Here is a 16,756-nt window from a genome sequence, read left to right as displayed (position 1 = left end):
CAACCATCCTTCTCCCTCCTAAGAAGCACTTCAGCCAGTCTCCTGAGTAGGTCCAATTTTCATCCTTATACAAGCTAATTATTTGGATGATACTATTTCCAGCTATGAGCCTGGGCTTGTGAGTTTGGTGGGTTTTGTGCAGTAATGACAGTTTTTCATGGAGATAAACTTTGTTCTTGGGTAAAAAAAATTCAATCTCAGAGTAAATAATACCCCACTTTTCCAGTCCCCTGTAACTCACTTCTGTCATACAAAATTTAGTCTGATAACAAGCAGGAAAGGATTCAAGATTACAACTCTAGACTGGAAAATAATTGCAAGCTTCTTGTTTGTTATTCCAATTCCACAGCAACCCACTTGTTCACCACCCATTTTATGCTGTTTTCCAAGTATTTGAAGTAGGAATGCTCATTTCTGTATGACTGCATTGCACCTCTCACTGTGAAGTCCCACCCTATTGGAGATGTGCATTTTATTCTAATAGGAATGTTATTTTTAAATTAATATTGCAGTGGAATATTCTAGTACCACAGTACTACTAGCAGAGAGAATTCTTGACTTCACATAAAAGAAAGATTATTCAGGTTGCAAAAATCACATACTCAAAAAAATACCAGAAATAAAGGTGTCCATTTAAGTATACTTTTGGTCTTTTATGAATCTATCTTATAGTAATCACCTAATTAAAGGTTGATATGTCTTTTCATAAGGCCCTACCTCAGCCTGTAGGATGGAGGGTACTCATTCATGAACATATGTTGTCCTTGCTTGATCTGTGTCTTACTGCAGATGATTCCTTCTCAGTTCTGAAGGTAGAACTGGGAGATTTCCTATAATGTTAATCTCTGTCCTGCCTGAGAGTTTCATGAACATTAGTAAACTTGCTTTTGTACAGTGTGTTTGAGACACACAATCACCAATCAGATTCACATTTGTGTTGTGTTTAGTATGTATTTGTTTCTGGTTTGTGACTTGCCCTTTTCAGTACCATGAAAAAACAAAAATCATAGTGAATGGTCCCAATAATTTGAGGGCTTAATTTAAATTCATGTTTTACTAGATACAGTATGTAGCATTTTCTCGGTTGTAAATTGAGATATCAAAATTCAGATACTCTCCTTTTCCTTCAGCTATATTAACTCTACTCCACTTCAGCAAATGTAGGATTCTCCAAAATGAGAAATATACTGAACAATCATGACTGATTCCCAAGAGCAGTTCTGTATCATGCATGGAAGAAGCAGCATCATGTACATAACCCAGTATATAATCATACTATTTAGTCCAATTTAAATGTAACATGTCTGCTATATAATGTGTAGACATGGGTTAGATTAAACTTGGCTTTTTTTCACTTTTGTCTTGACTTTGCAACCTGTGAGATTTTTTTTAGAGTAGCTTTTTGTGTTCAAGTTCCAAGGCTATGCTTACTTCTTTTAATTTTGTTATGAGACATCATGTTGTCATGTGGCCATCTGTTGGAGTGCACAATTCCAAGCTAATTTCCCTCCTTTGAGTAATACAGCGGTAATAAATTGCAAGAGCTTCATGGAGATGGGATACTTGGACTGTGAGGTTTCACAAACATATTTCAAAAATGGAGGAGTTGGTAAAACTGGTGAGTCTCTGGTTTCACTTCAGGAAGAGTACGGTGTAGTGAGAACAAAATACTTCATTGGTGCTTTTAAAATACATTTTCCTATCTGTTTGTTCCTTTTCATCTGTATGTCTGATGTGTTCTCTTTGGCTTCTCATACCAGCCACAGGTCTTTTATCTAGTTGCTCTCAGGCCCCTCTTTACAAATTTCTTACTCCAGTCTCTTTGTAAGACCCAATTCCTCCTAATTCTTTCTGACTTTTCTTTTTTCCAGTTTTCTAGCTCGTACTCTGACTTCCTCCTCTCTGCTCTTACTTCACCTCTTCCTCTCTTTTGTTTTTTCTAGTTCTTTCTCCTCTCTGGGCTTTGTTACTGCCATTTGGTTCTCCTAACTCAGCTCCTTGTCACACCTCACCCTGCTAGTCCTGGTTTGTTCTTGTATGTTGTCCTTTATATTCTCTGTTTCACTTTTCTGTGCCTTTTTCCAATCAGTTCTTTGTCTTAGCCTCCTGCTGGCACTCATCCTTAATTCCGTGCTCCTGACTTCCAGTAGCACTGGTCTCCCTCCTGCTAGCCTCCGTTCTTTCTGTATCTTGGCCGCCTTTCTCAGTACTGTTTTCACTTCTGCCTGCTGGACTAGTGCTTCCCATTTTGCAGTTTTGAAATGGTCACTTTCGTCTTTTGGGTTGCTTGAGTGTTAGAAATGTCCCCTGATAGCTTCACTGCTTTTGGGACTGGTGCCTGAATCTGAGGGCAGAGGTTCATTTATAGGAAGGGCCTGATCACCCCCAAACAGAAGTATATTTGGTGGAATTTTTAAAAGCTACTAGCTAGCTTCTAAAATCTGAAAGGCCGTGCTACTAAAATCTAATAGGCCTCTTCTGAGGATGTGTACATGAAAATCCCCATATTGCTTTTCAAGGAGTTCTGTTTGCTGGTTTTATGGTAGCTGGCAAGGGCATGCCTTAGCTAAAGTCCAGGTCCTACTGAAAATCAGGATATTGTTAGAGCTTTTCGGAGAAAAAATCCTGGGATGTTTATCATGGGCGGAATAACTTTTTTCCAAGAAGGAGTTTTAAGGAAATTGTTGGGCTGCTTCTGCTGAAGTTTTCAACCAAAACAATTAAAAAAGCCCCAGCTTGAAGTAGATTCTCAGCATTTAAAATTTCAGCCTGATGGTGTGACAGTAAAAGACCTTGTTTGCAAGGTTGGTTTTATCTGTGGGTGTAATCAAGCTGTCTTAATCTATAGACACTCTTCAATAAATCTGTGTAAAATAACCAAGCTATATGGCATAAGGTCTGGTTTTCATTTATGACCAAGCAGAAAATGTAGGCTTCCTTGAGAAACAAATCAACATTATTTCTCTTTGCTCAGCCTGTAAACCCTTTTTATTGGTTTTGCAGTTCTACTGTCTTTCTGTAGTGAAACTGTACAGGTGCTTCTCAGCTTCCTTGAGCTCAGTGGTAGTTCCATTTTGAAATCAACCATCCTGCTTTGAAGGATGGTGCCACCTTGCTTTATTTAGGATCTGTCACAGATCTGTTCTGAATCCTCAGAAGTTTGTGTTAACATTTACAAGGGCTTTCAGGCTTTTGGAATATGTATGACTGGTTTTGTATCTCAAAGAAATAAAGCCAAACAGAAAACACTTGCTGGAGTGTTTTTTAGGGTATGTTGAGTCATACACACTTGGTTTGTCTGAATTCCTGGAAGTGACCGTGCCTTGGTTGAGATGAAGTACCCGTGTTGTATTTCGAAGCAGTTCAGTGTGAGCTGAAACGTTTCTGCCTTTGCATCCATGTGGGTTAGGAGTTGGTCCCAGTCAGTTACTGTGCATCATGAAAGGCAGAACGTTTTTGGGAAAGGGCTGGAGGCTGCAGTGTGTCAAATGGCTTCAGTTCCTTGCAGCACTGAAGGCAGCCCTGGGGTGGGACCTGGGCTCTGGCTCTGCACCAGTGGTCAGTGTCCAACCCCACCCTGGTGAGGGGCCAGGCTCTGCCCCACTGTTGCTAATGGAGTGCTGTGCAAGGCATGTGGCTTTGTAAGTTGCCAGTTTGTACATATGGATGCTTTTATATAGCATAATTCAGGCTGTCTTTTAATTTCCTTTCATAGAAAATAGTCTTTGGCAATATAGGGTGTAAGAGAGCTGAACGTTTCTTATCCATTTACATAAAAATCAAGATCAGTAGTCCCACTTAAGTAATTTTTGTATGGAAATGACTGTGGTTAACATTGTCTGTGTTTGGCTTTCATCTGTCCAAATTTATGAAGAGCCTCTGATGTCTCAAGATAACTTAGTCCTAGGGATGTCTCCATGGAAACAAGATCTTTGTTTTCTGAAATTTTATATCCTCTCCCTCTGCTTGTTCCTCCCCACCTGGAATCAGATCCTGATGGTTGCAGCACACTTGTTCCTACAACATATATCCAGCCAGTTCCACTTACAGAAGATTTTTAACTGTAAATTAGGAAAAGATTAACAGGAAAATAAAATGAATTTTCAGAGAACAGAAATCCTGTGTCTTCACAAGTATCATTAAAGATGAGTAACAGGCAGAACACAGAGGGTGAGACAAAAGTATGAAGCTTACAGAAGAATAATTGCTTCTATTAAAAGTGTTTTAGGTTTTCCCTGACTACTTTATGGAGAAAAATCTGTGGAAACAAGGACAAGTCTCAGTTCTTTTTGCTTTCTGCCACAATGAGCTGATCATAGCTCTGTGTCTGCTGACTTCATGACAAATTGTAATCTGTTATATAAAATACTTGGAACTGCTAACCAAGATCCAGGCCAGCTTTGTAATGATGAACAATTTCTGCCTTATTGGTATTCAGCTGATTTTCTGCAGTGTGCTGATGACATTTTTCATAGTTGTCCTTTAAGAGAAACAAAAAAAAATTGCTATTAATTGGATCTGCTATTAGTATTTGCAACAAAAATGCTGACCTTAGTAGGAAATGGAGCTCCACACACAGATCAGGCATTAGGTACAAGGTTTCTGGCACTTCTTCCTGATCCTTGTAGAATCTTCCTTTCTGATATACTAGCTAAAGAACTGCATTCATTACCAATGTTGGGTTTCCAACAAAGAAGAAAACTCCATTCTGTTCTAACATACTGTGTATGTTTTTGATGATTGCTCTGTATATTTTTGATGATTGCTGTATTATGCAGTGATAATTCATGCTGTAGTCTAAATGTATGATTCCTGCCCTTATAATGAGAAGACATTTTATTTATTTCCTGTGATTTGCTAATGCTGCATTTGAAATTATCTGTGGCAGGATTAAGGGTTTTACTCCCCTTTGCTAAAATCTCTCAAGTAACTTAGCCTCTTGCATGCTGTTTCCCTTTGATTCAGGCCAGAGGCATTCATGTTAAAACATTAAGCAATCCCTAGCAGAGGGATGCTCTGCCAAAGCTTGGGTATCTAGAAAGCTTTTCCCTCAAGCTTTAGTTCCAGTCTCCTGCTGTCTGCTAAACTCTTCCAGCAGATCGAAACAGCAGGTAGCACTGGTTATGCTACATACTTAAGAGCGTTTTAAATTAGCCCATCTTAGTTACCATTGCACTTCTCTACTTGTGAGCTCTTGGGCGTGTTGGAGTAGGCAGGAGGTCAGAAGCACCTTGCTCAATTCTCCAGGGCAGCATTGCTCGCTCGTGCTGAGGTGGGGATGGGTGCTTGGTCCTGCCCATGAGGTGACAGCCTCGGGTCAGCCTCCAAGGCAAGAGGCCACTGGAACCGAGCAGTGTCAGGCGTTTGGGCAGGTTGAGTGGTGACCCTGCAATTCAGGGTGCCCAGGGGAGGCAGCTGAGTGCGCTGAGGGGAGTGCTGCTTTTCCTGTGGCTGAAGCTCTGAGAGCTGCCGACTTGCATCACTTAGAGGCAGAGTCTGGGAGGGGGGATGTGAGGAGAAGCAATCCATACTCTGACAGTGCTGCTAAATAAGTGCTCTGCAAATGGCAGTATTGCTTAATTTGTTCCTAAATAAGCAGTTCCATATAGGTGCCTCACTTTACATAATATGTTTAAATAATTACCTGAATCATTTTTTAGATCATAAAAGCTTCACATATAAGATTCATGAAAGCAGATCTAAAAGCAGCATGAGTGACCAGACTACCAGACATAGTGTCACAGTATAAACTTACCACCAGGACTTGTGATTGCAAGTAAACTGTAAACACCATACCTAGAGACACACACCCCTGCTCTCCCTGATGCTGGCAGGGCCTTGGGGTAAGGGTGAAAGGCAGCATTTGTACTATGGAATGCAGGGATTGTCTGTTCAGATTGGATGAATGTGTCCATCTTCTGTGTGCTAAAGCAAAGAAGGCTGGAATAGCTGAAGGGGGTTGGGATGCAGGATTTGTAGGCTTGCTGTTGTCATTCTTACTACATACAGATCATTGGGAAAACTGAGGTTGCTTGGTAATCCAAGCAACATTGTCACTTGGGGTGTTCAGTTACTTTGTTTGCTAAAACTTTGGGGCTGGAAGGAGTGAACCTGCTAATAATACACAGATCAGGCATTAGGCAATGAACCTACTAATAATACACAGATCAGGCAATACTGACAAAGTATTCCTATAAGAGATCTTTGAATGAAAAATGTGTACCTGTGAGGCAAGATTAACACATGTGATGTATTATTCAAGTTGGTTTTCATTAAAAAAAATAATGCATTGCTGTCTTCTCCTCCTTTAGATTGTTTACTAAACGAAGAGAATTTCTCAGTGAGGTGCCCCAAGCACAAGGTAAGAATCCTCTCCTGGATTATACCTGGGTCTCTTGTTGCCCTCTTCTGGTTTCTAAATTTGGATTAGTAATTTTATTACCTGGATAATGTCTGTAGTCAGAGATGCTTTTAGTTCAATTATTCTGTGATATATGCTTGTGGTATATTCTGGGGGCAAACATCAACTCAAGAAGACTACAAGTTTAAGAAGATAAAATTTTTGTTCCATCTGCTCAGTGTTTCTTTAGGTCCTTGATGACTGTTCAGAAAGCTCAGCTTCATTTCCTGAATTCTGTGATATAATCAGTATGTTGCTTGCTATTCCTGTTTGAATGTTTCATTGGACTGTTGGGTTTTCTCCTTGGATTTACTGAGGATGCAAGAAGGAAGAAAAATGACTTTATGAAAAAGTTCTCTTGGTTTTTGGAGACATCTTGTTCAAGTTTACCAGTAGTAACTGGACTGAGTCCAGCCACTCAGCCTTCAGTGGGTCTGTGGGGTTCTTCTGTACATCTTTGGTTCATCAGAAGATCCCTTTGCTCCTTCTGCCCAGGGTCTGGGTGTCCTTAATGATTGTCCCCAGAGCCTACAAGCACAGTGGTGCAGAGAGCTGTCTGTATGGCAAGAGGGGACAAGGGAGACAATACGTACTCTCTTGTAGCATAAGTAATGGGATACAGTGCTGGAAATACCCTCCCAGCCCTTAAGGGAGGATACATCCCTGGGAGGTTGTGGATACCAGTCTTCCAGTTTTAAATGGTCAGAGAGTATCCAGAAAAAAAAACAGCTGTTCTTGTTGCCAGTTGAATACAATAGTAATTGGGCAAGAGTTTGGATGGCTTGTGCTGAAAAGGAAATGATAATAGGAAAGAATTGTGTTGCTTTTGAGCAGGGATTAGTCTCCATCTAGTTCTTGTCTGCAGATCCCTGCCTTGAATTAGACTGACATCTGGTGGTCTTTTGTTTTCACGGCTTATTCTTAATCTGTCTTTTGTAAACATACAGGAATTAGCCTCATGTTCCTTTCTGGATGTTCCACCACAAAATGATGTATTTATACACACGTATTTAAAATGTGCTGGAAGATTCAGTGCACATTCAGGCTCTTATCCAGAATTGGCCTACTTTTCATTATATAAAAGAAAATAAATTATTCTGCACAACTGTGCAATAATGTTGACAATGTACAGCAAGCTTAAATTAATGCATTAATGCTACAAGAACCTGCAGATCTTGCCAACAAACCCGGAAAGATGAGCTTCCCCTTTCTGTGTAATGTAACTGCCTAAGTGCCACCCTCTGCCCGACTTTGGATACTTGGCTAAAGATAATTGGGTATGTCCTGGGTTTGGATGGGATAGTTATTTTCTTCTTGGTACTTAGTTGCCAGCTGGGGTTAAACTATTACAGAGAGTTGTGTATTTGAAGGCTGTTTTATTTTTGCTGCCTGTTGCCTGAAGTATTCCAGGGAAATACAGTTTTACATAGATGGCTTGAGTCACTGCTGCTGTATGGGAGCACTTTGGAGTGATGGTGCTCAAACCATGAAAGGAAAGAACTGGTTTAGATTCAGGCAAAGAATCCGCTTTTCAGAGAAAATTCTGAGAAAGCACATGGATTTCTAAAGTAATCTTGAAGGATGGGAGTGGGACAGCTACCAATTAAGTTCTTAACAGTTCTTCATGAGGCAATAAAATTTTTAATTCTATTCAGAACTATCCCACTGCGGATCACTTTCTTTATTTTGTCAAAAACATAACTTCAACACCAGCAGCCTTTGTTTGACACTGAAGTTTGTTGGCTTTTGCTTAGTAAAGACAAAAATAATTTATTTGAAGCCAAGTAGAGTTTTCTTTGCTTTCTTTCTCTGCCCTCACTGCGTATTTCACTAATCATTATTGGTTTGTTCCCAATCTTTCTGTAGTGCAGAATATAAGCTTACTCTGTTCCTTCCATTCCAGTGGCTGGAAAGGGGAATTCCAGACAGTGACAATGCAGGAACAGGAAGGCTGAAAACCATTGCTCTAGAATGACTGGGGAACAAATTGCATCAATTTTTTTGCATTATACAAGTATGAGCAATTGAGAGGAAGAAAGACTTTCAATTAGTTTGTTGAATGCGATGCTTTTAGGTAACACCACCTTAGCCCTGTTAGCAAATTAGTAACTGTCTCATAGCTCACTCTGCTGTGCTGTAGCTAATAGGTGGAGGAGCTAACTTTATAAATCTCCAGCACTGAGTCCCCCAGTACAGGGCTGTTACCCTTTGGCAGTCTGTGCCTCACACCGGTAAATACACTTCATCACAGAAAGCGGCTCCTGGAGAGCAAAGGTGCTTCTTACCTCATTAACTGTGCTTGACTCTTAGGGCATAAGCAAGCTGAGTCCAGAGGGAACTGGTCCTGCCTTTCCATGTGCTCCCCAGTGAGCTTTTCCATTTCCTTCTGTCAGGATTGATGTTTCAACCATCCATGTCCTGAATGTGCTACTTATGCAAAATATCAGCTTTTATCCCAGCGAAAATGCTGTCTGAAAACTGTCATCTTTTGAAGGGTTCCTCTCACAGATCCAAACGGCTCTGTCTGCATCACAGCAAGTGAGGTTGCAACAGACCTGATGAGGATGCTGAGCTGTAGAGAGGCTATAAAAGGGGTGGGATACCTCACCTTTTGGTGGCTCAGCCATCATAGATTGTCTTAAGCCATCTGTTTGGGCAATTTTCAAGTGATGCTCCTCAGCTTGTTCTACCTTTTTGTGTTAAATTCTGTGTTTCTTAAAATTAACCAGGCTTTCATATCTCAGACTCTACTTTTGTGGAATTACTTGCTTTTGTCTTGGAGAAAACTCTGTCTGAAAAGTCTATTTCTGACTCCAATACTGACTTCTCTTTCTCTCTCTCTCTCTCTCTCTTGCTTTCTGTATGTTCCCTTTCCCTACCCCTGTCTTCTGTTTCTCCCTCCTTTTCTTTTTCCTTCTCTGTTTGGCTTGCTGGTTTGTCAGCCCCTCCTTCCTTGCTCTTTTCCCTCCTTGCAGAACAAGATGGTGAAAGGCAGCCTCAGCACAGAGCAGTCGGAGCGGGGGTGAGGGGGGAAGTGTACTCCTGGGAATGGATATAAAAGCAAGCACAGGTGAGTGGGGAAGAGCTTCCAGTTCCACCTGCTGTCTTACATCCAGTGCCTTCCCCATTTCTGTGAGAAATTAAGGTGCTTTTATATATATTCAGAAAGTTTGTCATATTTTTTTCTCTGCTACCATCCTGTTTATTTTTTTGTGTTTCTGCAGCAGTTCCTTCTGTTAAACAATGAAAGGCAAAGCTTATTAGCTGTTACAACTGCCTGATTACTCTCTCAGCTAAATGAGTCGCAGAAATCTCCTTTTGTATCGTATCCATAAGGCTTTGAAGGTGTTTTTCTGCAAGTCTCAGAGTAGTTAGTAAGCGTCTGTATAAATAAAGTCATCAAAGTATCTTAAATTCTATATGTAAGAAATAAATAATATTGATGAGTTCAGGATTATTGTAGGATTCCCATTTTCTGGAAATGTAGATAGATCCAGGGATAAGTAAATCAGTCTTAGCAGGTGTTTCTTTTGGCCCAGCTTTTTTCTCTATTTTGCAAACAGACATGGGGCATAGAAGGTAGAACTGTATCCAGAAGTGGTCACAATTCCATAACTTTGTAATGTGCCCCAAGTTCCTCACTGCAGTTCCTTCCTGCCTCCTCCTTTGTCTAGGCCCAGCGTTCATACAGCCAAGTGAGAACTTGGTTGGGAATTCAGTTTGTCTGAAACAGCTTTTTGCCATGTTAGCATCAGAGCTGGGTCATTTTCCTAATCTGGTTCACTGTGTGGCTGGGAAAATACACTGGCACAAGGAGGGAGTAGCACTGAGGTGGGAGTTAGCACCCAGGGAATGGGATGAGCTTCGGATTTCTTATTTCTTACTCAATTGCAAGTGCACTGCAGTTCAAAGGCAACGGGGTCGATTAAAATGAAATAAGTGTTTGGTTTCAAGTTAATACTTGTCATCCTGTCCATGAAACTGCAGCCCAAGAAGGTCTCTTGCCTTCATTTCACTACTGAAATGCATTTCTTACTCAAGCTATTTGCTTCTCTGTCTTTTTTCTTGCAATCATGCAGAGGAAGTTGCTGTTTTGTGTCAGTTCTTGGAACTGCTGATGGTAATTCTCTTCCTTCGTTACCATTCCCTTGCTTCCCAGGCACCTCTCCTGACTTAAAATCTTTCCTGTTTTTCAAGTAAAGTAATTGTGAAGTACTTCTAATGGTGTTCTGTGTGAAGGATGAGAGATTAATTGGAAGATTGTGGGGTTTTGGTGCAGTAGCACAAGACAGGTAGTGTCCCATATAAACACTTTTTGCAGATTGACTGCTGACTTGCTTTAGCTCAGCTGTGTTCTGTGACTTTCCATTTTTAATAGCATTTATTCCTGGCTATGGAGCGTTGTTTTAACAGTTACCATGTAAACAGTGTTTAACAGTATTCAGTGTTTGAGTAGCTTTCTCCTTCCATGGTAAAGGTCATTGGGATTCCTTTAAGCTTTTCTTTTTTCCTTAAAATGTAACAGGCAATGTAATTCATAATGTTAAAGCAGGACAAGAGTCCCACAGCCAAAGTGCCTCTTGTGGCTGTTTAACACTAGGGAATTGATTTTTGGGCCATTCCTTTAAGGTGCTGGTGAACATTACTGTGTCCCAGAGACCTTTACACAGCTTTGTTCCCTGCATTATTTTCCAGTGCTAGCTCTTTTTTTATATATCATAGGACTGTCTTAAGACCTTGCAGGCTGTGGAATCTCTGCACTGTATTCACTGTATGCTCTAGATATCTCTCTAAGGCATCATGTCTTTTGAAATCCACTTTTTGCCTCAAGTAATTCTTACCAGAAGGTCCTATTTAGCCACCCCCTTTCAATGTTCAGAATATCTTAAAAATTAGATTCTCAAATTCCAACCTGATCTTGCATTTCAAAATAAAAGCCATGCAAATCTAAAAGGTCCTTATAATAACAACAACAACAACAAAAACTTGTTGTATTACTGTGGTAATTAAAGAACTTGAGGGGAATTCTGTAGCGGCCGAAGTAGTACTGGAACTGTCCTTTTGCTGGCCTTAGTGTAAGATACAATGGGTACTCAGTTGTGAGATTATTGGGCTGTTTTAGTCCTGGTTCACTCCCAGGCCTAGCAAGTTAAGAAAAATCCTGTGTGTTGGATAACATCCAGGCAAGTCAGTGTATTCTGTCTTCATTGCTTCTCTCTCCCTGAGCCAGTTGCCTCTAGAACATTTGGATCAAGTCCAGATCTGGAGAGTGACTGTGAGAGCAAGTCTGGTGCTCTGGATCTTGTCCAGGAATGAGGCAGGACTCTCTGTGAGTTGAGCCTGTTTCTTCCCTGAGCCAGTGCCTAATGCTCTGGACCAATTCCAGGCATGGGCAAGCTGCAGTTGTACAGGAGCCAGAGACAGCAACACGGCCCTGACACTCCCTCAGCGAGGGCTCGCCGTTGCGCGGTAATGAAACCACAGAGGGCAGCTGAGCTCTCTGGGAACCTCCCCCTTTCCTCCTCAGCTGCTGCTCCCTGGCCTTGCCCGTCTGCATTTTGTGTGTGCTTGCCTGACTCTTCACTCACTCGCAGCCTGGCACCTGGGTGGGGGATATCTGCAGCCAAGAGTTGGGCTTGCTGGGATGTAATCTAATTGGTGTGCCGATGATCAAAGCAGTATTGACTTCTCCATCTCACTTAGTTAGGGTTCCTGGAGTTTAATTGCCAGCTATGAACAAACATGGGTGTTACTTTGCTCCCAGGCACACCTCTAATTCCGTTAGCTGCTTTCCATATGCATCACTTCTGGTGTAAGTTCTTTTCCCAAGCTCACTAGCTGGTAGGAGGGGATTTATCTAAATCATATCTAACCTTACTAAATAAATAAATTGCTGTTGGGCTCACTTGTGGTATGGGATAAGGGAAGGAAGGAATACATTATTTCAAGCTTTGCTTTCTCTCTATGCAGAATAAGAATGAGAACCCTAACTTAGAGAAATTAAATTATAACTTTGTAACTTCTCTTTTGAGCTGAGCCTCCACCAACTTAGCAAACTCCTGAAGTTCATTTTCTCACCTCGGAGAATTTCTGGACAGGGAGAACATGTGCCAAGCACTTGGACGTTTCCACATTTGTCTTGAAAGACATCACAAGCTTAGTCCTTCTATGAACTGTCTCTGTAATATGAAAATTAGATCCAAAAAGCAGCAGAAAGAAATATCACCTGCCCTTCGATTAGTTAAACCACACACAGCTTTACCTTTAGCTGGTGAAATCTGGCAATTTCCCAGGATTGGTTCCTGGACTCCTGTAATTTTGACACTAGTTGCACTATCTGCTATATATTCACTGGAAACCACCACTGGATGGCCCATAGGGAAACATTTGGATGCAGTCCTTGATGGCATCCCAGGAGCTGTCACCATGTTGGGACATGCTTGGCCCCTGTCTTTCCCAAACTCACGGTCAGTGTGAGGAGCGGACATGAGGTGAGTGAGCTCCTGCCTGGCTGCTGAAGGTAGAGGTGAGTGCTGTGCCATTGTGGTATGGATCATCCTGTCATCCCAGACCTCCTTCAGAACTGGACTTGCTTAATTTTTTTTTGCTGGTTGTTAAATGAAGAGTTTTTATCACATGGATTAGCTTTCATGAACTACTCGCCATTGTGTATATCTGTTTTCAGTCCACAAAGCTAAAGAGCTCTTGGTGTTGCTGCTGTGGTAGGCTACTGAGTGGGTTTTTCCAAAGCCTGAGCGGCCTGTTTGCAAATGGAGGGAAGGAACCATTCCAATATTATTTTGACTTTGTTTTTCAGGTTAGGCTGTTGAGATAAAAAGCGGTGGACATTCGTGACTGAATGGAATCTCTCCCACTGTGCAGCCATGCCCCCTCTCGACGTGCCTGCCAATGCCAGCACTTCCTTCATAAATTCTTACATCACACTCAAGACTGATGACATCACAGAATCTGACCAAGGAGTCTGAACCAGCTGTTTCCATGGACACAATCTCCATAGTGACAGTGGGGAGGGGAGGGGGAAAAAGGAAACAGGTGGGGGGAATTACAGAGGGAGGGATAAATATATATATATATAAAGATCTATTTTTTAGTCCTGAAAGACTTTGTTTTAAATGAAAGGTGCGCTATATCCCTTTTGATGCTTTTGATTAAGATTTTAAAAACCCCATATAAATTAAAAAAGAAACTTATAGCTAAAGTAAATATTAAATCCAAAATTAAAGCAAGGCATGTGGAGCCTAACATTTTGTGGGAAAGAATAGCAAAACTGGGAGTACTCCAAACAGGACTTGTCTCTGTTCCTCTTGCTTTCTTTCTCACAACATCTGATGAAATTCAATTTTGAAAGGCAAATAAAATACTGATAAATTGTTTATAGGGTGTGGGAGGAAGGCTTGGATGATTGCAGGTAATTTGGTGTCAATAGTTGTGTCTGAGGGGTAGGGAGGTTTCCATTTTTGAGAAACACTATTAACAATGTAAGCTTGAATAACATCTGCGGACTCTTGGGTTGTGAGACTCATGAAGTAAGAGGTGGCTGCTGCTTGCTAGGTCCCATACACCTCACTGGTGTGGAACACCTGTACCACACAGGGGAAGGGAGTATCTGGTATCTGCCCTGTGTGCCACAACGTGACCCCCAGATCATTCCAAGAAGCTGCCTTCAGTTTGGAAGGCAGGTGAGAGGAAGACATGGTTTACCTGCCAGATTGGGGAATGAAAGGAAGTCTGAATGTTGGTGGAGTCAATGTATCTTCAAATTGATTGGGGTAAATCCACTTGGCCCTCTTTTTATTTTTATATTTTTTGCTTTTCCTAAGGAAGGAAGAGGGAATGTTAGTGTAACAGCCTACACTATATGGTTATTTGGGGTAGGGTTATTTTCTTTTTTTTTCCTTTTTTATTTTCTTTTTTTTCTTTTTTTCTTTTTTTTTTTTGTAAATTATGTAATTTTAAAACATTTGGGTTTTAGGAACAACAACAAAAAAATCATGGTTTTTTTTTCTTGTTAAGGCCTTAAGAAAGGGGTTAGTGCATCTTTCAGGGGTCACTCTGCCATGGGAATAAAAATAGCTGTTTCACAAACAGTTTTATATAAAAAAAGCTTAAAAAAACCAAAAAAACTAATAAACTTCATTTTAACCTTGTCTCCTTTTGTTTTGTGCGAACTTGATTTGTTTAAAAGGACAGAGACAGTACTATCTGCTGCTTTTTGGTTTCTTTGCCTTCATCGGTTCTGCCTTCAGTGATGACCTTCTGGCCCAGCAAGAGGAAGACCACAAAGGCTTTGAAAAACTAAAGCTTAGGATTTGTTTGATGTTCAGAGTTAACAAGCCAATGACTGGATGAATTTTCTGTTCGTGTGAGCTGGTGGTATTTCACCAGGTCACTGACTTCTTTCACTCATAGGATGGTAGCATATCCTAGCGATATCAAACAGCGTGTTGTTTACTGGAAAGTCACTAGAGATAGGGATCTAACCAGCATGACATGGATAAAAAAATGGGGTTGATATTGTGGGGAGGGAAGAACTATTTTAAAAGTTATGTACTGGATGCTTGCTCAACTACTCACATTTTGGAGTATTCAGCACATAAAAATAAAATCTATGATAGCTCATATTAAGATATCTATTTTAACTCTATTTTTAAAAGATCGATTTAAAGATTTGGGAGATAATTTGGCAGTTATTTATTTCTATAAGTTGCTACTCTCACTCATAAATATTTGGAAAGAAAAGGCAGCCTTCTGCTTATTCCTTTCCCAGTAGCAGCTACTGAAGTTAGTATGTCCTTTACATTAAGAAATAGACCTGTTGTGATAAATGTCACTAATGTGTCATGAATTGGTGCTGAAAATATTTAACTGCTGGTGTAGTCAGAAAAAAGTCATTTTTAGCATAGTTAATGTGATTGAGTAAATGACTTCTTTTCAACTGAATAAAAATTGTTTTTTTTTTTCATAGTGTCTGTTCTATTCTACATACTCCAAAAAAAAAGTTCCTGTTATTGCATTGATTTTATGTTGGTGAAGAGTCAACTCTGTATGCAGCACTGTGACAGCAGAACAGTGTGTGCTGGAATTGCTGAATTTGACACTTTCACTTTGGCTCCTCAGGGTGGTGTCACAGCAGAGGCAGAAGGTTTTCAGGTAGCTGGGAGGGAGCCTTGGAAGTTTTCCATGTGGGAGCTTGTGGCAAGTATGGAGATTCAGTATTTCCTCGTGCACCGTGGCTGGAAAGTAGCGGCAGTTGTGTAGAGCAAAGAAAGAAATGGTACCACAGTCAGTTCTGTGGGAAGTATTTCACAGTGCTTCAAATCCTTTGACTTAGCTGTGGCTTAATCTCCCCAGTGCTGTAGTCAGAGGTGAGGGGTGCTCTCCAGTAGAGCAGGATTGTGCTTGGTGGTTGAGGCTTTACAGAAAGCAGAGCTGTCGTGATTCTAAAACCGAGCCAGGAGGAATTGAAACAATGTGTAATGGCTTCCTGGGAGAACTTGGAAATTATCCAGAAGAGTCATAAAATCCTGTTGGAAATAAAAATTTATTTTGGCTGAGAAAATACAAAGTCCTGAGTGGATTTTGAAAGCTGTTGTACAAAACATTTATCTGCTCCATCCTGCAAAAGCAGTTAAAAGCTCGACATCGTGGATACCCCAAACTGGAAAGAAAGAAAAGGTTTGGAAGTCTTGGCTAATTTAGAATTTGTGGAGCAGAAATGACCTGCAGCAGAACCTTAAAAGAGATTGTGTATAGATGAGAATGGCATCGTTTGGGAATTGCCTGCTTGGATGAGGAATGAACTAAGGAGAGCTTGGATAAAGCAGCTCATTTTCAAAGTGCTTCTCCGTGCTGACTCCCATCAGGATCTCTTTCAAGAGACTTACACCCACAGGCTGGAATTGAATGTGATGGTTTAGCAGCGCTTCCAAGCTAACCAGAGTGAGTCAGCACTGCTGCATGGGGTCAAAGAAAAGATGTTTTCACGTCAAGAACAGGGAATGGATTCAACATGCAAAAGATGTTTGTTGATATGACAAGGATAAAGGGAGTCCTGCCGGAGCTGGTGGAAGCCCTGGGATGTGTACAGAGCAGATCTTGATACCAGGAGCTGCCCATCGATACATTTGTTGTTTGTATGTATTGCATGTGAAATCCATGCTTGGAAATCCGAGGCACAGGCCACTGTGGATCGTGCAGCACGGGAGAAAGCCACCTCAGCTGCTCCTGCAGAGGGCAGTGGCCAACCTCACTAATCTGTACCACAGAGGTATGAGAGGGAGTTTTACTTGGGGTTGTGACATTCTTGAACCTTAGAACAAGACAAACTGATGATGT

General features: G+C 41.0%; 1 protein-coding gene across 6 annotated transcripts in view; it reads left to right on the top strand.

Annotated features, from left to right (window-relative positions):
* TCF20 (transcription factor 20) overlaps positions 1-15,383 on the top strand; it is a 131,007-nt gene extending 115,624 nt beyond the window's left edge. For 4 of the 6 annotated variants that reach the window (XM_077178638.1, XM_077178641.1, XM_077178639.1 and 1 more), the window contains 3 exons: positions 6,312-6,361; positions 9,343-9,470; positions 13,218-15,383. In XM_077178638.1, the coding sequence (XP_077034753.1) occupies positions 6,312-6,361; positions 9,343-9,426 (134 nt within the window). In that variant the 3' untranslated portion in view covers positions 9,427-9,470; positions 13,218-15,383. The remainder of the gene's footprint in view (positions 1-6,311; positions 6,362-9,342; positions 9,471-13,217) is intronic. The other 2 variants (XM_054630770.2, XM_077178637.1) reach the window with 2 other exon arrangements.
* Positions 15,384-16,756: the final 1,373 nt, after the last annotated feature.

The sequence above is a fragment of the Agelaius phoeniceus genome, chromosome 5 (genome assembly GCF_051311805.1).
Source record: "Agelaius phoeniceus isolate bAgePho1 chromosome 5, bAgePho1.hap1, whole genome shotgun sequence".
Classification (NCBI taxonomy): Eukaryota; Metazoa; Chordata; class Aves; order Passeriformes; family Icteridae; genus Agelaius; species Agelaius phoeniceus.
The sequence above is the reverse complement of the archived record's forward strand: the minus strand, read 5'-3'. Positions and strand labels throughout refer to the sequence as shown.